Raw genomic sequence first — 22840 nt, 5'->3', positions numbered from 1 at the left:
TCAAAACACATGTTCTACAGCCGCAAACCTCTCCATTTCCCACTAGGAGGAGTCACACAGAACCCAGAAACCCTCCCACTTTTCGGTTCTCGTCCCCGCCCCTCCCCAAAAGATTTCCGGCAGCCTTCAAGTTGGGTTGCCGGGAATAGTAGTCTTCCGGTCCAAGCCTACAACATTGTGGAGCTTTGACAGAACTACGCTTCCCAGGGAGCCTCGCGGCAGAGGGTTGCGCGATCACCTGACTCGGGATCCGGAGATGCAATGGCGGCCTCCGTGCTGCGTTTGGGCATTCCTGGAAGACGCTGGGCTTTAGCGTGGATTGACGGTGGTTCCCGCCACCGAAGTGGGACTCAGCCTGGGCCCACGTCCAACCGTGCTAGGGGACAGAGTTCAGTGGCTCAGCTTTCCCTCCGCACGGCTCAGAAGCCGAGGAAAGGGTATATACTCTTCATACCTTTGCCTGTCTAATGGAAGTGCGGAACGAAAATGATGGCTCGGTAGCGCAGCCTGAGATTTTCGTGGTCGGGAGGGTGTTCACCTGTGTAACATGGGCAACCGAAGCCTAAATGAAAACAAAAAACCAGGCCTGTCACCTCCACTGTCCGAAAGTAGACGTGTTTGGGCAACGTGCGAGTGTAAAATAGCGTTTTCTCCAGTCGTCTTACTAACAAGGGGTGGGTGGGAGTCTGCGGCACTAGACTCGGCTTGTATGTAGCTATCATTTAGCGTTACTACGGGCTAGCAATAAACTAAAGACAGAAAAAGCTTTTGTACAAAGCCCCGGATAGTACAGCTTAAAAGAATCAACCGGAAATTATATTAGAAAACACTACTAGCTAGCTGTGGTTTTATGAGGAGCGTGTTCGTCTAAACCTAGGAGATTGTAATTGACTGACAAAGTCTGCCCACTGATTATGGAAAGATTTGCTTATCCTGAACAGCTGTCGGATGCTTTGGTCTATGACTTAAAGCTGCCTTTAAAATACAGAAACATCAAGCAAATTTCTAATATTTTGTTGACGTTGGCATTCTTTTAGTATTTCAGTGAAGAAAAGAGGAGAAATGTTCAAAAGCATCTATCTCATTTCTGTTCTTTTCATAAATTAGACCATTTCCTTTCCAGGCAATGAAACAGCAGAAATATTTTGATTAGTAATTAGAGCATGAAGAATTCCTGAATTTCTTAGTTTATTTTCTCTCACTTGTAGGATTTGTTTCCAAAATTTAAGGAGTTTGTCTTTTCTCATTCAATGTAGAACTTCATGTATTGCTTAAAACTGAACGGAATGCATGTGAATAAGACTGTTTAGTATAGAAAATTGCTTAGGAGAAGTGCAGAATAAGGGACATACATAGATTTCATGTGGAGTAGGGAATTTCAGTTCCCCAAAGAGAACTGAGTACTGGCTCACCAGAGTAGAAATGATCAGATAAGAGCCATTTTATAGCATTTACCAAGATTTGGTAGTAATCAGGTGTGAACAACTGAATTTAAAATTAGGTCTCAAGAACTGAATGTGACTTGGAGGGTGAAGAAAGGTTTCCTCTCATGGTTTACTGTTGTTTGTTTGTTTTACAAGTTTTCAGGAATACTATGTTGTGGTGGTCTATGGTATCTGTGTGACCCTGCTCCTTGTAGCTAAACAAACTGTTACATAGTAAATTCAAAATGTGCTTGATAATTTATTTTTTTATCCATTTTTTTCTCTAGTAGTAGAATCCTGGCATTTGTGTTAAACCTAAATATGATGGACAAGATAAACCTTTATCATTTACTGACTGTTTATTAACTAATAAAGTATTTATCAATAAAACGGCACATTTTAAAATGTCAGCACATAAAATTTTAGTTTAAAGGCACAACTAGGATATTATTTGAAATCTAGGTTTATAAAAGTTTATATATGGTAGCAAATTAACCTTTAACCATTTTCTTTCTCTTCAGTGAACACAAATGGGCAGCTGTGGTAGGACTGGAAATTCATGCCCAGATTTGTTCCAACTCTAAGCTCTTCTCTGGAGCTCAGGTGTGCTTTGCAGCACCCCCGAATTCTTTGGTTTCTTTTTTTGATGCATCTCTGCCTGGAACTTTGCCGGTAAGGTACTTTATATTGTCTGTTTTTATTAGAATATGTTTATGTCATAGTGAATATTAATAAAAAATGCCCTTATCATACCTGGGCGGTGGTGAAATATGCCTTTAATCCCAGCACTTGGGAGGCAGAGGCAGGCGGATCTCTGTGAGTTTGAGACCAGCCTGGTCTACAAGAGCTAGTTCCAGGACAGGCTCCAAAGCTGCAGAGAAACCCTGTCTCGGAAAAAAAAAAATCCTTATCCTAATATTTTGACTCACTCTAAGGAAATACTTGCTTAGGGAATTTTGGATTAAACATGATGCATTAATTGTTTATAAAGACCTGTCTCTGTAACTCTGATTCTAAATCTGAATGTATTCATAGCTTCAATTCATTCGTTTTACAGGCATTTGTAAATGCCCATCAAACACCAGATATCTATCAGAACTGTCTGATAAACATGAGCGAAGATCCTTGCTTTAGGAGGAGTTTAAAGATGAGTAGGGCTGATATGTCTTACAAGCAAGTAGAGTATAATATGATGACTCTTGCAAAGGCAAGATGATGGTTTGGGGACCTACAGGAGGGACAGTAAGTGAGCAAGAGGAAAGACTATTGTGAGAAATTATAATGGTAGATTTTGTTAAGGAAGGGTAGTGTGTTTAAGGTATTTGAGAATTCGAATAGAAGTAGATCGATACGTGGAGGAGTGGAGAGGACTCAACAAAAGCCAACATGTATTGTGTTTTCACAGTGGAAGATCAATAGCAATAATGGTTATTAAGAGCTAAGAAGCAGTCAGTAATGGAGAAAAGAGACAACCACAATGTAAAGAGAGCTGATTATTGGGTTTGGCTACTCATTTTCATTTGAATTTGAGAAGTCAAGGAGTGACTTCTCAGAAAAACTTTTAGTGTGGTATTTTTATGTAACGAGTTGCATTTTGAAGAATAAGATGGAAGGAGCGGTGTAAATATTTAAACTAATATGTGGCACACATTCTGTTCAGGAACTTCTTTGTCAAGTGAGAAGGGATGTGTAGACAAGGTGGTGACAAGTGTGTTCTGTACTCTCAGACATCTAAGTACAAGTGAGGGCAGATTGAACTACGCAGGCTGTTGGCAGTGTCTTGCATGTGTCTTTCTGCTTTACTCAGAGCTTTGATTGGATGAAGGCAGTATCGCAGTTCTAGAACTTTGTTCTTATTTGTGCTTCGCCACTCCTCACTTGCTGTTGGGTTCCTCTGAAGGAAACCAGACACAGACTTGTGTTGTGTGGTTCTCTTACAGTGCCCGTGTCTCAGGGAAGAGTTCTTATTTGCTTGAGAAGAGATACTTTCAAAGCATGCTTGCCTTTTCCCTTCTGAGGTGAAAACCTTTTTTCCTTATGTGGTAGTTGACCGTCAAGAGTCTAGATGTAAACTTTTGAGTTTTGTCAAGTTTCTTCCTTTTCCTCAGTTGGGAATGTGATATCTATTTAGAGACATATGTTTGGAGTTAGGCAACAGAGTCATCAGCTGTACCAGAATATAGTCAAATATTAGAGACAGATCAAAATAGCAAGTGAGCATATTTGGAAAGACTTGTTGTTGTGTGCGCTAGAAAGTTCTTGGCTCTGTGATGAACGGGTCAATAAAACAGTGAGTGCATTGAGAACATGTGAACTGAGCTTGAGAAAAAGGCGACAGTTACAGTTTTCATAAGCCAACGTTTGTTTCTCTTCATCAGAGCCAGCAGCACTTGTGGCCCCGTGTTCTCCACGGCTGCTCTTTCATCAGGGCTGCTCTGCAGCACTTGTGGCCCCGTGTTCTCCACGGCTGCTCTTTCATCAGGGCTGATCTTCAGCATTTGTGGCCCGGTGTTCTCCACGGCTGCTCTTTCATCAGGGCTGATCTGCAGCACTTGTGGCCCAGTGGTCTCCAGGGCTGCTCTTTTCGGCAGGACTGATCTGCCTTCTCTTCTGAAATGTCCTTTTTAAAGGACCCATTTTAGTCTGTGAGCCAAGGAATGTGGCCTAAGATACCGCGTAGAACATATCATTCCTCTCTTCTTTGCCTGTCATTCAATTTAAAATGTCCTAGAACAATTCTTTGAGCCCCATGGACACAGTGTTATATTCTGATGTTCTTACTCTACATCTACATGAATGATTCATCAACATATTAGAATATAGCATGTATTTTGTTGCTCTTGTTACTCTTCCCCCATAAAGAATAAATCAATCAGCAGGGGAGAGCATCTCAGAAATGGATGTTGAAGAGAATGTGTACATGCCACATACACACATACACATACGTACATACATACAGACAAGAAAGAACAAAAATCATTGGGAAAAGAATGATTTTCTTATTGAGGGTTTTGAAAAATTGGTTAGCTATTTAGAGAAAATATATGTAGCTCCTGTGAATAAAACAAAATTTGTATATATGTATTTATATATGTGATATAAAATATATGCAACATATATCTTATATAGCATTATATACTATGCTTACCTTGTAAATATATATATATATGATTATATGATATATAAATATATTTACAGGTTAAATGTAAAATTAAATCACAAACAAAATATAGGCAAATACTTGTTATTGGGATAGGAAGATATTTTATAAGCATAAGAGTAAGAAGACCTCATAAGATAAAATTATATTGCTTTGTATTTTAGTCATCTACCAAGTATTTATTGACCCACTGGCTCTTTTAGGAGTCTGTCTTAGGAAAACAATTTTTTGGAAAGTGAGTAAAGACTCATTCTCAGAGATGTCTACAGCAGGACTGTTTGTAATAATGTGAATTTGGAAGCAACCAGAATTTCCCCAGTGTTGGGGGAATGGTTGAGTAAATTGTGATAAATGTATACAGTGGAGAATTATGAAGCCACTAATAATGTTTATGAAAATGTTTTAGTGACATAGGAAACCACTAAAGATAAAAATTTCATTGAGATAAGCAGAATATATTTGTAGGTAGATCACTTAATCATCTTTTGCCTCAGTTTCTTACTTGCAAAGTGAGGATAATGTATTAGACTCATTGGATTTTTATGAGAATTAAATTAATAAACTCTTTTAAGATGCTTAGTCACTGCAAGTAATAAGCGTTTCATAAATCTAACCTATTAGTGTTAATACATAGTGACTGGTGACTTTCGTCTTTACAAAGAGTCCCTTGAGTTATTAAGAACAATTTTGTTGCCAGCGACAGCGAAAGTAACTGCTACAGACAACAGTTGGTATCTTATTTGCATTTTATCAGTTCAATGTTCTAAACCACAAAAATAATCCAGGGCCCATCACCACAGATACACTGAAAATTATGGAAGCTATAATAGTATAGTGGATAAAGTCATTTCTCAAAAAATATTTTATTTGCAAAAAGGCTGCTATGTTTTATTTTAATGTGTCATCATAAATAAGAGATTTGCTTTGTCCAGAAAGCAGTGATGGTTCATTTCAGATAGACTAAAGTCTTTTTCTGTAGAACTCATTTGGTCTGTGTGTGATTTATTTTGCCTGATGACCTCTTAAAGAGATGCTTATGATTACAGAACCCCCAAGTGGCTATAAGAGAGGTAGTGCTTTAAAATATTTGGGGAGCAGTCAGCAAACACTATGTGCATTCAGAGTGCATGGCATTCTCCTGATTTCGTGCAAACAAGACTTCTTAAATTGTAATGCGCTCTTCCCTTCGTGGTTGCCTGCATTCTTTTACTCAGCTGAAGTTTTTTTTTTTTTTTCTTCTCTCTACCAAATACTAGCCCTGTACTAGCTCTAGAGACAGCTGTGAGCCAGGTCACCTTGCTCTCATAGAGCAAGCGAGCACACTGTGATAGTGCCTGCTAATACACGTGTAACTAGTAGAAATGGAGCGTGCTTGAGGAAAACGTAGGATGGGCAGCCATATTATAAAGAGTTTGTAAAACTAAGGAAAAAGTAAATGGAATGTCCGGATGTGTGCTGGCTAGTTCTAGATCAGATGCCACAGCTAGAGTCATCTGAGAAGTGGGAGCCTCCTTAAGGCTGAACTGTACACAAGCCTGTAGAACATTTTCTTAATTAGTGTTGTTGGAGTAGGGCCTATCCCATTTCGGGTGGTCCTGGGTTCTTGAAGAAAGCAGACTGAGCAAGTCATGAGGAGCAAGTCTGTAAGGAGCACTCCTCCATGGTATCAGCTCCTGCCTCCAGGTTCCCGCTCAGTTTGAGTTCCTGCCTTGGCGTCCCTCAGTGAGTTGAGGATATGTAAGTCAGATAAACCTTTTCCTCTCTGAGTTGCTTTTGGTCTTAGTGTTTTAGCACAAAAATAGTAACCCTAACTAAAACTGGAGGCCAGAAGAAAACCAGGTTATGACTAGCACTAGGGATCAGGACATGTTCCATGTGCCACCAGCAGTGAGTAGCACTGATGTCTGTCTGTCCTCTGACCTCTAGTGCTCATTGATACCTCATGTCTGCCCTTTTATTTCAGAAGTTCAAGTGACCTGGTTTGTCCATCTTTCCTCTTTCCTTCCTTCCCCAGACAGGAATCTGTGATGATGGCTATAGAGAGTGTGTGCCAGAGAGAGGACTTTCAGGTTGCTGATGTTGCAGAGGAGTGGAGGTCTGTCTCCCAGTAAAAAGAGGCCACAAGTCTGCAGGCCCTGGAGAGGCACAGAGAATGAGCACGTGACAGCACAGACCACCAGATAGCCTGACGGACAGGGTTCTTAGTGGGAATGAAGTTAAACAACCTAGGAGGGAGTAGATAATGAGAACAAACAGAAAGCTTGAAAATACGCTAAAAAACTTCAGTAAATATCTTCTAAGCTAGAAGAATAAAAATGAGCTCTCAAATTTAAAATTATGGTGCCTTTGCCTATTTCTCTCTCTCTCCCTCTCCCCCCCAACACCCACACACACCACACCACAACCACCACTAACAACAACAGCAACAAAAACTCCAAAAGAGTTAGAATAGAAAGTCAACAAAATCTTCCCAAAGACAAAAACAGATGACTTGAGTTGAACATTAGAAGAAAGTTAGAGACTCAGCCCGGGCAGCTGAGTATCGGATAAACAGAAAATAGATGTTAGGATGCTTTCACAAGGCAATGCAGATTTGTTTTCCTAGAACTGAAGTACTTGTATCTCTGAATGGAAAGGGCCCGCCTACCACCCAGCATGAAGGATGAAATCAGCTCTACTGTAGATATGCCGTGCAGTTCACGAACATCGGGACTGAAGAGTGAGAGAGGGGGAAGTAAAAGAGCTGGTTGTGTGCGCAGGATTGGGACCAGAGAGACACCGACTTCTCAGCAGCAGCACTCCCATCTGCAGGAGAGGGAGCAGAGTCTTAAATATTCTAACAGAAAACAAATCATTCCAGCTAGAATTGATCAATCAGTTGTGCTGATCAGTCAAGTGTGCTTGCAGAATAAATGGGCAGCTTCCATTATCCGGGTCTGGAGTAATGAACAGTTCAGGTAGCCTGCTGTGCAGCAGCCCCTAAAGCTGGCCAAGGGAGGAGGACCGGGGAAGACAGGGCGGTGCGAACAGCAGGTGCCAACTACAGGAAGACAGGATGTTCTAGAAAGCAAATAAAATTACAGAAAATCCCTCAGTAGAAAGCATGTGTAAGAAATAATAGAAGCATTGGACCCTGATGAAACAAAATCTGACATGATTCAGATATTAGGGAGAAGAAGTAGCAAAACTAAACTCATATTTACCATAATTGGAAGTCACATTCTAAACTAAAGGGGGAGGGGGAGAGATTCTTCAAGAACAGCACCGGGCACTTATTAGTTAGTTCTCTTAGTTTAGACCTCTAGTTAATAGCTTGGCTTTGTTTTTTGTTTATTTTAGAGGAGGGGTTTTACCTTATTTTTGTTTACATTTTTAATTGGGCAATAGTAAATGATTTAGAGCTCTGAAGAGACAGGTTTTTGGTCATGGGGACTTTTTTCACCAAGGTTTCCTTCTCTTTTATTCACAAGATAAAATTAAGTCACATTCCCTACATTGCTTTCCAGGTTCTGTTGGTGATATTTCTTCCCTTTTTGTTCTCAAAGACCAAACAGTGAAGACCTCCTTTTTCCCCCATCCTTACAATGCTCACCCGTACTCCGGTTCCTGCATGTGCTGGAGCTCCTGTTCTTGTGATAGACAACAGCCATCCTAGCAGCCTGGCTTTATGGCCTTTCATATCACCCCGCTTATCAGGAAGGGCAAGCTCTTGGGGTGAGCATATTCTATTTTTTTAAAAACAGATATAAAGTAATAAAGCAAGAGCAAGTCCTTCTGAAATAGTTACATAAAAGTGGTGGGGAAGTTTCCTGTTGTTATTCCCCTGCCTTGAAAGTCCCACCAGTAAATTCTGGAAACAGTGAGCCACATCTAGGTTCTAAAAACAAGAGCACCATGTCATCCATTGTAACAACTTACCAAGCTTGTCCTTTGCCAATTTTTAGGAAGGCTTGTCACATGGCAAATGGCCAAGCAGTCTTAGCCTCACCAGCAGGTGATGGATTTCTCCAAAGGTCTCCTGGCACAGAGTACTATTTAAAAATAGGAAAATAAATACCAGAGGAGACTGCCCAAAGATCTGAAGGTGGTTGCTGCCAGGAACACGATTGGGTGTCTGGGCTGGGGTCAGACACCACTGCCTTTCATTGTCTGTTTAAGTGTCAAAAGCTAAGTGAATAAAGGCAACTCTTAGACAAGCATCTTTCAAAAGCAGACATTGTCGGAGCACGGGGAGGGACCACTCGCTCCTCCCTGTAGCCCGAGGGGAAGATGTGGCTCTCCCCAGGTAGGCACAGGTACATTTCGTGGGTTTAAGCTTGAGAAGCTGAGGGAGCCCTCATCATTTCTTGTCCCTCACGCTCCTCTTGTTACGTTTTGCTGCATTCTGGGTCTGTGGGTGATGAGCTCTCAGTTCTTGTGTACTTCAAGTTTGTGTTTCTCTCTCAGTCTTGAATGATAGCGTAGAATTCTGTGTTGACATTTATTTCCCCTCAGCACTTTGAAGATGCGATTCCACTGTCCTCGGGCATCTGTTACTGCTGATGAGGAGTCTGTGTCTCTGTGGGTAATTTGTTCTCTCTGAAAGTGTCAGCCAGGATGGTTCCGGTGTGGATTTGTTACCACCTGTTCTCCTCTGTGCACAGTGTGGTTTTCAACTTGACTGTACCTGTTCTGTAAAGTTGTCTCCAGAATAAATTCATGACGGTTTCCACCAGGGCCCATTGGTCCTCATCGGATGAACAGTTCCTGCATTATTTCTTAACACCGTACAGTTCCATGCCAGAGTCCCGCTCTGCACTGGAGCCAGATCCAAGGTCAGGGGGTCTTCCTTCTCTAAGCTGTCTTTCACCCGTGACCAGAGGTGGTGACCTCCTCCAGGTCCACTTCCAGGGGTGGCAGATTTTCTGCCTGGACTGGGAGTTTGGGCTGAAAGCTTTCTCCAGGCAGTCACTTACGATCTCTGCCTTCATGGGTGTTTTCAGTTACCCACAGCTGGAGTTTTCCGCTGCATTCACAATAATGATCTACTAACAGAGTGCTTGTTCTGTGGAAGATTAGCTTATTTTAACCTAACAACCCAGTGAGGCAGTTACTATGGTTACCGCAGTTAGAAGGTAAGTGGAGAAGCCAGGGTTAAAACCCAATAGTGTAGCCTCAGAGCTCATGCCCTTGTCCCAGCACTGCGCCTGGTCACTACATGACCTTAAATTCATAGCACACATGGCTTTGGCCCCAGGTGATTCTCTTTCTTGCATTGAGCTTGACTGTTGTTTGTTGGGTGTCTGCTCATGCATGTGTGTGCATTTATGAACACCAGTGTGTACACATGTACGTATGTATGAATAGGACGATTTCCCTACCTCTACCCCCTGTTCTCTGAGTATCTGTACCATGTCTGCTTCTGTCAAGGCTGCCATCCTGACCTCTGATAAACATACCTTCCTGGTTCTGAATTAGTGACCTTTCTGAATGGTTTTTAGGAGCACTTTTATCTTCTTACTTTACCTTAGTTTTAGAATTTTATGGAATTTCATCATGAATCTTCATACTGAAAAGGTCAGTCAGCCCATTTTGTTGCTTGTTGGTGGGATTACAGCCAAACCAAGGACGACTTTCTTTGTTTTTATTAGCAACCTCATTCATTATTTTGAGCAAGTAAAACTTCCTATTCTGGTGAGGTGGCCCTTAAATTATTAACTAATTGTGTGTCTACAGAACTATAAACAGGATCCTAGGGTTTTTTTTTTTTTTTTTTTTTTTTTTTTTTTGTTTTTCGAGACAGGGTTTCTCTGTGGCTTTGGAGCCTGTCCTGGAACTAGCTCTTGTAGACCAGGCTGGCCTCGAACTCAGAGATCGCCTGCCTCTGCCTCCCGAGTGCTGGGATTAAAGGCGTGTGCCACTATTACCCAGCAGGATCCTAGATTATTTGTTTAGAGTTGATTATTTCCTGTTTATCAATATCATTCTAATTTCTCTTGTTGAAATACTCTGGATGCGAAATAGGATAAAAAATTAGAAACAAACTATATTTATTTGCTAAAATATCATTATATTTACAAGTTTATTCCTTCCATAATTGTCCAGATGTTTCCAGGAATGGTGAGATGTCAACAAAGCATCAAGTGTGTGTGAAGTATATGCCTGTGCAAGCCTGCATGCTCGAACACACATGCACACTTTTTGTGATTTCAACTGCCTGAGCCCTCCTAGTTCATTCTCTGAGTAGGAGAAAGGAGACAGGACACTTACACCTGCTGTCCCCACAGGTAGGGAAGCTCAGTGCGGCTCAGCAGATATGTTCCTCTGATAATCAAGTTGTACCATTAATGAAATTAATTGGGAACCTGCAATCTGCTCTTGTTTTGTTATCTGGAAGCTCTTATCTGTATGCAACACAGAACTCCCTAGCAAACACAAGGCCTCTTTTTTTCCAAAACTGGGCAAAGACATTAAGAGCCATTTTTTCATACATTTATGCAAAAACACTCTCCTCTCTTCTCACTATCAGACAGTCTAAAAAGTATTTGGGGCTTTCCATACCAGAGGTGTTTAGAATTGGCCCTGACAATTTATAGAATTTTATAGAACTTTTATTCACAAGAATATGTGCTATATTAACAAGGCACATGTAACGGAGGATACCCACTCCCTAGGAATTTGATAACAGTGCACACAGCACACAGTGAGCTGGATATGCGTTCTTGAATCTAAGCCTGCAGACTGCACCAAAAAAAGTCTTGCCTCTCTGAAAATGATGATGCTAATACTTTTTTAAAAGTACTTTGGGCTTAATTTATTTTTGAAATCCATACGACATTTATTTAAAGTTAGGTAAGTCAGCAATATCCTGCTCTCTAAACATAGCAGATATTACCAATAACTTGTTTTGAAGGCCTAATCAATTTAGAAATACTTCACTAGATCTAGAGAGGATCAGCCGAGAGACCTTCCTGACCGTTGATTCTGAATGTATTCACAAAGTTGTTTTTAACTTAAAACTTAGAACAAAACAGCAAGTCAGGAAAACATTGGGAAATGTGTCTATGGGCACACCCTGTAATCCGTGTTTAATTCTGTATCTGTTTATTGAGTGGTGTTGTTACATCATGAGGTGATGTCTATCTGGCTGAGTGGAAGACAAAATATGACAGTGTTCTGTTAGCATTTGTTTTAATGAAATCTGTGGAAGTTATAATTACATGGTGTCGCCAGACACTGAGTCCCTGTCACAGTTGTACTCTTGCTTTGTAGAGTGTGGTGTTCAGGGATGAGGAGTTTGCCTGTATCCCTTCCCCCTAAAGCAGGTGTGTGGGGGCATAGAAGGGTTCTCTTCAGCTCTTAACCTGTTCCAGTGGTCCATACTTTCCCAGTGGTATACCTGGCTGTCTCATGAACTCAGATAATTCATGATGATGATGATGGTGACCTCCCCTCTGTCCATGGAGGAACATTTGACTTCCCTCTTGTTCTGGGCTTGCCCCCCTCTCAGTGGGTTCTTGGCAGCCTTCCTCTCACAAGCACATTCTCACCCTGCCCTTCAGCCAGTCTTCTTATTGCATGCGCTGCGTGTGCTTTGACTCCAATTATGCCAGTTTTACTCCTTTCTGTGTATTGGTTCCATACAGCTGATTGATCTTCTTTTCGTGTGTTGTTTAGAGGGATTTCTGTTTAATGTTCTGAAAAAGCAGTTCATGGGTCTTTTGAGGCAACTTGATAGAATCTGGACATTAAATATATACATTTACTCATGTCCATGTGCATGAACATACATACATACACACACGCACACACACACACACACACACACACACACACACACACACACACGAAGAGAAGGTATGAAAGAATTTTCCAAGCATCTAAAATTTTTATGGGTCTCTTTCTAAAATGTATTATGTGCTGTCCCAACTTTTAAATAGAGTATCTTGAACATAAGGTAATCTTTGCTTGATTGCTTAAGGTTCTCAGTTACTGCTGGAGTTGTAATATAATGGTGCCTTGAAGAGCTATTGAAGTGTGCAAAGCTATCTGATCACAGTAAATGCTAGCAGTAGCCCATTCTTTTTTAGATTTCATAGTACAGTGTTTCTCCTTGTGTTTGCAGCCACTACCACCTCCTCCTCCTCCTCCTGCTGCTGCTGCTGCAGCTGCTGCTGTGTCTTCTTTTAGAGCTACCATCACCGTATTTGACTCTAGAAGCCATTTCTTGCTTATTTTCCATTCTGAATTCTTATTTCTGATCTCCACTAGCCAGAAAGCCAGGCTTGTTGGAGTAAATGAAAGCACAGCTCAGCATAGAGCCCTGTCCTACAAGTAAAGTACACAGACCATGCAGGAACCATTCTTGAAGCGGCAGGTATCATGAGACCAGAGTAGAAAGAAATGCTTAAATCACTTGGTCTAGGCCTTCTCTGTACAGATGAAGGACATGCTGTCGTGGCTGGCCCATCTGGAGTCACACAGTCACCCTCTCAGAACCATCTTCTGTATTAGTCAGGATTCTCTAGAGGAGCAGAATTTTCATGGAGTGAATATATATTATGAAGGAGATGTATTAGATGCTTGTACAGTTGGGGCTGGGTAGTCCGACTGTGACTGTCTATATAATGAAAGGCTGAGAACCCAGAGACTGCCCCGTCTACAAGGCTGGATGCCCCAGCACTCACAGTCTGGCCCCGAAAGCTCCTGCCAGAGCCTTGGTCTTCAGTCCATGCTGGAAGATCAAAGAAGTTGTGTTCTGATGTCAGTAAGGAATGGCAGCAGTCGCAGCAGCAGGGTAGATGCATGCACCAGCAAGGAGTGAAGGTGGACAAGCAAGAGCAGCGCCACTTTGTCTCAGACCTTCTTGAAAGTGGGCTGCTGTGGAAGGTGCTGCTCACTGTGGGGGACGCCCTGCCCCGGTCAGTGCTCAGGAAACACCCACAGAGTCACCCAGAAGAGGTCATTTAGTTGATTATAGTTCCAGTCATGTTGACAACCAAGATCAGTCACCCCAGTTCCAAACTATGGTCTTCTATAAAGGAGTTACAAGAGCTTTATGTAGGTGGCTATTATTTCATAGATATATAAATCTATGAACTTGTAAATATACATCTCAAACATGAATACCATTAACATATATATATGTGTATAATATAAACATATGTATTATGCTTATAGATGTACTCCTCTCTACACACACACACACACACACACACACACACACACACACACACACAGAGAGATGCAGGGTGTTGACTGCCTCTCTACATACATATATATATGTGTGTATATATATATATATATATATATATATAATACACACACACACAAGCAATATATACATTGCCTGTATGTGTCGTGTATGATGACCTTGATTAAACCTGGAGAAAGAGGAAAGTGTGCTTGGAAGAAAGGAGATGTGACCTAACTACCAATCGTGGCCTGTGCATTAAAGACAGCTGTGGCTTCAGACAGCTTGCCAGGATTCACCATTCAAGTCATGACAATAACAAAACTTTATCTTAGACTTTTTGTGTTCCATTTTGGCTAATTTTCTCTATACTCTTTTCCAGCTTGCTGATTTTCTCTTTATTGTGTGTCTCCTATAACGTGTGTGGATTTTTGTTTTTAATTTTACTGTGAATGTTTCATTTATGGAAATTCTGTTTTCTCTTTCAAATATCTTATTTTTCTAAAAATAATGTCTTTTCTTTTTTTTTTTTTAAAAAAAAGGTTAGACTGTTTCTTCAAGAACTTTAAATCTGCTTATGGTCTGTGTTTAGTGGTTCTACCCAAAGGCACCCAGGTGATCTTCCTGTCTTCCTCCGCTTTTCTCCCACTGATTCTGACCAGGGCTCAGTGATTGCCTTATGTGTCCTGTGGTCTGGCTGATGGAAAGTTGATGATAGGGACCTGTCGGTGGTTTGCTCGAGAGTGAGTCTTTCCAGAGACCTGCTTTGTTGGCTATAGTCCAGTGCTCCCGCCTGAGGTGTATGTCATTTATCTTTTAGTTTGAGGGTCCTAGAGCATGGCAGCGCTAGGAATTTTGACCTGAGCTGTCAGAGAGCAGCCTATCCATCCTTAGGGCTGGCTCCTGTGCGCACAGAACCTGAGCTAACACTTCACTAAGGTGGAAACTGCACATGACCTTTGGGGGTATTTTAGATGTGAACCACGGCAGTGGCCTTTCTTATCCTTAATGAATCAGTCCCTTAACCTCTGTGTGGAAATGATGTCATTCATCCCTCTGAAGGAGCCACAGAAGACAGTAGGGTAGACCTGAGTGGAGTAGCTGCTCTGGTGGGAACAGCAATGAAGACTTGAAGTCCATTTTCTCCTTTGTCCTCACCCTGGGGACCTGGAGGGACCTTGTCAGCCTTGTCCAGATGACTCCTGGGTCTACAGAGCAGCCCACAGGCTCTTTTCCCGCAATGCCTTGTTCCTGGGCAGCAGGCTCCGCTCTCCAGGCTTTGTTTTAAGCAAGAAACCATGGGTATTTTTGTCTAGGAAGGGCATTAGTCACATTTTCATAGTGCCCTATTGGTTTTTTTTTTTTCTCTTAGTATTGGTCCTCCAATAAGATAGGTTTTCAAGAGCCCTTGTTAGAGGGGCCAGTGCCACACCTTAGAACTCTGAACTCTTTCACACGAACTGTGTCTACACAGCACAAAAAGTCTGTAATACCAGAAAAGGAGGTGAGGGTATATAGAAAATAAAATATGAGCACATTACCAAAGATGCCAGGAGTACAAAGCTTAGGGGTTTTTTGGTGATATAAATATGTAGTAGTTAAAACAAAAAACCTAACAGTGTTCTGTGACACTATTTGTGTCTGACACCCAGGCAGCTCACACGGGCTTTGTTCTGGTGATTTATACAGAAGCCTGTAATAACATGCAGCTTGAAGTCACGCTGCTGGGCACCATTCATTTTCCCACGGACAGTCCGGGACTAAAACCTTGCAACAGACCTGGGAAAGCACTTCTGTCCCAGTGCATGCTGGCCTTGGTGACTGCCAGTAATGCTCCTCACCTCAGGGTGTCCTAGTGATGCTGGGGGCCGGCAGGTTCTGAGAAGATGGAAGGTTTTAGGGGTACTAAAATTTCTCTCCCTCTGTCCAGTGCGAACTGCAGTCCTGCAGGTGGAGGGGAATGCTGTCTGTCCAGGTTGACCTCAGCTTTTCTCAAACTGTGTGCCTTCCCATCATAAGGAAAAGCCTACATCGGCCAACAGATAGTCACGTGACTGGAGTGGCTGTGTGCTGCTCTTCCAGAGGAGCTCCTTCCAGCTTTGTTCTGAGGAGTTAGACAAGGAGCCTGTGGTGGAGATGCTTTTTCTTCACAGCCCGTCCACATGTGGCCAGCTCATTCTTTCAAGAAGGGCATAGCGTAGAAAGGCCTACGATATGGGGACAAGGGAATGGAGATTGCCTGAACTCTTGAAGAAAGTGATCACCGAGCTATTTGTCATCACCTGTGTCATATCTGGAGGCGATGTAAGACATTTGGGGTGGATCCTGTGGAACTCTTTGTTCACACTACAAGTATATAGTTGTGGTCTGTCTGAGGCCTCTGCTCGAGCCTTCCTAAGGTGGACACGATTTTGTGTCTTCCGCTCCATGTGTAGCATTGGGGAGCTGAGGAAAATCTGGCTGCTTTATATACTATGACATCTTGGGGAATGTTTTCCCTCATCTCTTTTTACAATCTTGGCAAAGCTAAGAAGTCATTTTGCCTTGGCATCCAGAGATGGCAAACGTGGATTGGATAATTCTGGCAGAGTTAGGTAACTGGGCTGTGCTCCTCAAAGAACATTCTGTTCCCCATGGCAGAGCGTTCTTGCTAGTGAGCCTGGTGCCTCTCAGCCTTCCACATCCAGCCACATCCTTAGAGCAAAGACTGGAGCTGGCAGGACAATAGGTAGAAATGAAAACACATTAGTGTTTCCAGGAGCCCTAAAATACTCCATCCAATGCTGACGGCTTGAGTCTCCTTTCATAGGTGTAGAAGCAAGAATGGTAATCAGAGGTCCTTGTTATCCGTGCTCTGCAGCCACCTTATAAGACCCACACCCTTGGTAGGTGAGGCAGCTAAGGGCTTGATGTACCCAATGACATAGGGAGGCCAGCAACCTACCTAAAATATGGGTGAGAAATCGCCCTGCTGCCGGTCTTAGTGCAAAGCAGAATGTGTTGCTTTCTGCAGTATTAATAGTTTGTTTTCAACAAAATATAATGGGATTGTTTCCTTACAGCTTTTGTAAACCTATAGAATCCTGTAGCCATTCATCAGCACCTTTGTTTATCCCTCACAGCCAGCTGCCGACTTATTTACCTTAGTTCTTATTCCCTTCCATTGTTACATCTATGCAGAGAAATTCATGTCTGTGAACGCACCTCCTAGACTCTCAAGTGGCATAGATTTTATTTGGCATGATTATATATTCAATTCTTGACATTTCATCATTAAAATATAAACTCTTCCATTTGATCATAGCAAATAGGATGGTGGTAGTAGATACCTACCACTCTCCTGAAATAACTTAGACAGCACAATAATCTGAGTGATAAATAGTTAATACTAAAGTTTCAATAGCAGAAACCTTGACCTTTTTCTTTCAGAAAAGCACAAATTGGAAAATGTACATACATATTTACATAGTGAGGCAACGGAGTGAAAGTATTAGTAGAAAATAAGCTTGCCTATAACTTTGGGGGAAGCTGAATATGTTCTTTCTTTTTTAAACTTTGTTTTGTTTTAATTATTTACATGTGCCTTTTTTTATCTATATGAGTGTGTGCACAAAAGTGTCGGTGCCCTGTGAGGTCAAAGGCATCAGATCCCCCTGAAGCTGGGGTTACACATGCTTGTGAGTCGCTAAGAACTCAGGTCCTCTGCAAGAGCAATGCACACTCTTAGTGGTTGAGCCATTATTCCAACTCTGATAAATATAAGAAAAGATATAAGTGGTAAAATAATAATTGTTAGGGGAGGGAATGAGAGGAAGTAATGGGGTGGATATAATCTAAATATGTATGCAAGTATGAATATTAAATAAAATGTGTTTTTAGAAGAATGAATTTTTTATATTCATAAAAATGTACATGCCTACTTATATGTAGGATATTTAGGTTCTGTGTAGATACTGTAGAATTCTGTTCACTAGTATTTTTTGTTCCATTTTACTGAGAGTTGCACCACACCTCAACAGCTATATTGGGGCCTATAACTTTATTGAATCTATGACATAAGACAGTTCCAATGGGTACAGTTAGTATATAGGATGCTTTCATTTCAACCCTATTTTTAGCAATAGTGAATAGAAGCTGCAGGCACCCTTGTGGTTTACAGTTAGCATCAGGCCAAAACCCATCTCCTCCAGCTCTGATCCCATTGTCTGGTATGGGCATCTTATCATCACATCTCACTGTCTGCTCAGGTAGGATCTACTCCTACACCTTCCCTTACATTTGTATGTAGAAGCCATTCACATTTATGAAAATCTGAAAGAACAGTGCAATGAATATTCTCCTTGCATCTACATTGCCCCCCTTTAGATGAGCCATTGGAGAGTTAAGTTACAGATAACACAGCACTTTATTTCTAAATATTTCAGCATCTGTCATCTGAGGACAAAGCATATTTCTCATGTATGAATTCCTGTTGGTGTCTCACTCAGGAAAACTAACCCATATACAGTGTCATTATTTGTCGATTCATATTCAAGTGTGTCCGTCTCTTTCCTTTCCCGAATCTGTCAAAGATTGTACATTGTAGTTGGCTGTCATAGTTCTGTAATCTTGTTTTTTTCTTTCCTTTCTCTCTCCTCTCACTCCTTTTTTCATTTCTTCCTTCACAAATTGATACTTTTTAAGAATGCCTAGGTTAGTGATTTTGTCTTATTGAATGCTGTTGAGGCATTCATGATTAGCACAGATGACTGCCCTTGGAAGCTGGGCATGTTCACACGTATGCACTTCTGCTTCCCTTTGAATTTCTTTGACTTTTGTGTCTCCCACAGAAGCATCTGGAAGCGTTAGACTCTTCTAAAGCCTCTCTTCTTAGGACACCCTGGGCTGCTGACAGCTCAGGCACAGGCTTTCATAGGAAGACTCCTGATATTCACAGACTCTTGTCCTCCCAGTTTCTTACTCAGAATGATAGCAAGTACTTAGAGTTTGGCTGGTTCAAGCCAGTTGTTTCTCTCTCAGCCATAATCAAATCTTTCAACTTAATACTGAGCTAATCCATACATGGCAGAAAGCAAATCTCAGCTTGGATTTTCAGAGCCGTTGCCCTCACGTCTGTTTTTCTTGTCACCCTCTGCTGTGCTGAGCTTTCAGTGATGCCTCACAGCTTGTCATCCCATGCAGTCCTCGTAGGTGCGGAGTCTCATTGTCAGGAAGGGTAGCGCTCTGTGTGGGGACACGTGAAGTGAAGAGGCTCGTACACGTTAGCCTTTCTCCATGGAAATGATCTTTAAAAGTTTTAAGTTAATAAAATGAGAAAGACAAATATTCATAAACTAAATAGGAAGAAGTAGTTCTGCATTAAAACTCTCAGCCCCATCTCAAAATCTGTCAAAAAGAACAATTTATTTTTATTTTTATTTGGTTTTGTCTTTTCCCCTTGACTCTCAATGCCTTCTCCGTGCCTTCTCTCCATGAACTCATTGCATTTCTAAAGCAGCTGCCCACTACCTTAGAAGAGAAAGTCACAGCCATGTGGCCACAGTGGGCAGTGTCGGGGAAGGCGGGAATACAGGTCCAGCTGTTAGAAATTCATTTCTTTTACTTGAGGATGGAAACTTTTTCTGCCAAAGATGAACGAACATACAGTATTATTCAAGAAAATGTTGCTTCATTCTTGGTGTGGGAAGTCCTTCTGTATATGTGTTGCTTTTATTGGTCAATAAAGAAGCTGCTTTCAGCCAATGGCTTAGCAGAGTAGACTAGGGCAGGAATTCCAAGCAAATAGAGAAGAAAGAAGGCGAAGTCAAAGAGAAGCCTTGTAGTCGCCCACAGGAGACAGACTCACTGGGAACCTTGCTGGCAAGTCACAGCCATGTGGCAATACACAGATTAATAGAAATGGGTTAATTCAAGATATAAGAGTTAGCCAGAAATATGCTTAAGCTATTGGCCAAACAGTATTGCAATTAATACAGATTTCTGTGTGATTATTTCGGGAGTCTGGGCGGCTGGGAAACCAACAAGCAGCCTCCCCAACACACTCTCCCCAAGACAGAAATGGAGCAAGGCACTTCCTAGTGCACTAGGAACTATGGTCTCTTCTGCTGGAGGCAGCGATGTTAGGTGCCCGTTATCCTTTCAGGGAAATAGTATGTTGTATATACAATAGTAATACAGAGTCGTGACACCTGGCACACCTTGCCGTGGGTTCTGAATGTTATCCTTTCAGGGAAATAGTATGTTGTATATACAATAGTAATACAGAGTCGTGACACCTGGCACACCTTGCCGTGGGTTCTGAATCCAGGCTAATAACCTGGAGCTGTCTGAACCTTTTCCAATTCAGTTCCCTGGGTATCCTTGGACAGCTTGCAAAGGAAGGTCCACCTGACGCACACTTTGCCTTTATTAGGGCCGCCATCCTGAAACCAGTGTTTCCAGTTGTCTACCAGGGCAGTTATGTCTTTCATTTTGATGCATGGGACAATCTTGAAAGTAACGATTTTTCCCCCAGTGGATGAGGAAACTGGGAGTTGGGAAGGCCAGGTAACTGGTGAAGATAATATAGCAATTGCAGTTGATAGTAAGAATCAGATTCGGGCCAGTCAGTGGTGCATGCCTTTAGTTCCAGTATCGAGAGGCAGAGGGATCTCTGTGAGTTCAAGGCCAACCTAGTCTTCAGAGTGAGTTCCAGGACAACAAGGGCTACACAAAGAAACCCTATCCTGAACACCCCCAGCCCCGAAACAAAAGAGATTCAGATTCAGGTCTGTCTGATTCAGTTTTCCCTGTTTCAAGGATTTGTTCAAGTCTGGGTAGTACCCAATTAGTAACTGCTGAAGACCTGTGAGAATATAAGGAGTCCCATACACCAAGTTTTGTGTTTTACTGGTTGCCAACCACTCTCCAACTTTCCCCATTTTACTTGGCTAACTGGCCGAAAATAAGACTGTACCAATGACTTCCAGCACCCGTATGAAACCAAATAGCCAGACAATGTTGTGTGAGAACTCTCTTTAAAAAAAAGAAAAGAAAAAAAAATCCAAGTTGGAGGCAGGCCCGGTGCTGACATAGGCCACAGGGTTGCTTCCCTGTGCTTACTTCCCTGGGTTAATGCCAGACTTTAGTGTCCTGTAACCCAGGGAAGATCAGGGGCGTCTGCTCCAGCACCCACAGCCAGGCTTGCTGCCAGTGATGTGGGCTGGCTCTGGGATACCTGAGCTTGCTAGGTGGCAGAGGCAAGAGAAAAAGGAGGCTTCTGGTACTTTAGAGCAAGGCAGTTGTAACCCTCCTCTGACTTCCCGTGAGGGGCGGAGCTAGTCCAAGATGGCTAGAGCTGGAGGGGACTGTTGAGCTGGGGTGGAACTCCCAGTCACGCACCTTCTTCCTTCAGGAACCCGTGCCTTCTGATGAACGTGTGAGTCTCCACTTTGCTAGAGTTAACAGAGGAGATGTGGCATGCGTCTTCTGCCCTGTGCTAAACATGAAGAACATATGTAAGCTGTGTGGGTATCCACATGCATATATCTAGTGACTGTATGCCAACCAGTGCTTTCAGTGCTAAAATTCTAAATAAAAATTATCTTCACTGACTGGCCAGTTTAGCAAGTCTATTTATGGTAGCAGAGAGCTTTGGTAATTGTCTGGGGTTGGTGGAAGGGCTCACTGGTGAGGCAAGGGGTGAGGAAGTGAGAAGCCGCTTCCTCTGTGGTAATAAAACTTATCATATGGCAGCTGGCTTTGAATATGAATCAGGGAGTTCATGCTTTGAAACAAATTTACGGTTAGCAGAAAGATAAAGGCCCATTTTACTGCCTTATTTTTACTTAATAAATTTTAATTACTTTCTCTTCATAAATTGAAACATTTACCATTCTATATCCTAATTGTCAGATGTGTCACATATAGCACAGATTTCACAGAATAATTGCCGTCTGGGCTTTTGGGGAGACATTGTGCTATAGCCTTGTTTTAATGCTGCGGTAGCTGGCTTCCAGTGGAGACACAGGCTTGCTGCAGTCCCTCAACTTTCACTGCTGGCACTCACTGGACTTAGGTTGTCACAGCATCCTGGGCTCACCAGGAATGACAGCAGGACCGACCGACAGAGGAATGGTGTGAGGTGCAGGCTAGTTTAAAATACGCACTTTCCTTTGAAATGCACCCCAGATATTTTCCAGGATAGTTCCTTGAGAAGGTTTTAATGAACTATATTTATAATTAATGTAATTTCCCATAAAATGCTCAAATCCTGGATAGTTAACTTGAGGAGGCTGTGACCCTTTCCTCCTCTAACTTGCCTACAGCTCCTTTCCGAGTCCTAGGTGCAGGCTCAGTTCTCGCAGTTCAGGTTCCTTCATTCCTGCCTCCGGTGTGTGAGAAAGGAGCCTACAGAAAAGTGCAGCATTTTATTATTTATTTATTTTCCAAAAGAAAGGGTCATAGAAATAGATGGAGAAATGTATGTACTTGATGTTACAGTCGAAGCCTGCATGTTCTCCTATCCATGCCTTCCATTCCCTGCTCTTGCTGTATAGAGCTAGGGACCGTAGCAGCTGGCTCTTAGCTGGGTCTGGCTAGTCGGGAACTGTGCCGGAAGATGGCGGCCAAGAGGAAGGAAGCAATGGGTACTTGTTCCTTCTCTGCCTCCGCTGGCCTCTCCTGTTTGCGCGCGCGCGCGCGCGTGTGTGTGTGTGTGTGTGTGTGTGTGTGTGTGTGTGTGTGTGTGTGTGTGTGTTGTGGGGTCTTTTGTGACTCCAGTTCCTGGGATGCAGATCCATTATGTTCCCAGTATTCTCCAATAGTCCCATAGTCCCGCCCTTCTCCCCTTTTCCAGAACTCATTTCTGGAAGTTCTCTAAGTGACAGTGATTTTATATATAGCATGATTAAAGGAGTAACGTGAGAATTCAAACAGCCAACTCGTCCTAAAGAAAGCATGCTCCAGAATTTTCTTTCAGTGACTCTAAAGATTCTAGGGCTAGCCCCACCAACTCTCCCAAGGAAGTAAATCAACAACCCCTGGTTCTCATACACACACCTTTCTAAGCTGAACCTTCAGACTCCTCTTTGTGCCAGGTATAGC

The 22840-nt window shown here is 42.3% G+C and overlaps 1 protein-coding gene across 2 annotated transcripts in view; it reads left to right on the top strand.

Annotated features, from left to right (window-relative positions):
* Positions 1 to 223: 223 nt before the first annotated feature.
* Gatb (glutamyl-tRNA amidotransferase subunit B) overlaps positions 224 to 22840 on the top strand; it is a 78323-nt gene continuing 55706 nt past the window's right edge. For both annotated transcript variants that reach the window (XM_038348348.2, XM_038348347.2), the window contains exons 1-2: positions 224 to 437; positions 1946 to 2096. In XM_038348348.2, the coding sequence (XP_038204276.1) occupies positions 262 to 437; positions 1946 to 2096 (327 nt within the window). In that variant the 5' untranslated portion in view covers positions 224 to 261. The remainder of the gene's footprint in view (positions 438 to 1945; positions 2097 to 22840) is intronic.

Source organism: Arvicola amphibius, chromosome 11 (genome assembly GCF_903992535.2).
Source record: "Arvicola amphibius chromosome 11, mArvAmp1.2, whole genome shotgun sequence".
Lineage (NCBI taxonomy): Eukaryota > Metazoa > Chordata > Mammalia > Rodentia > Cricetidae > Arvicola > Arvicola amphibius.
This window is presented reverse-complemented; position numbering and strand designations above follow the sequence as displayed.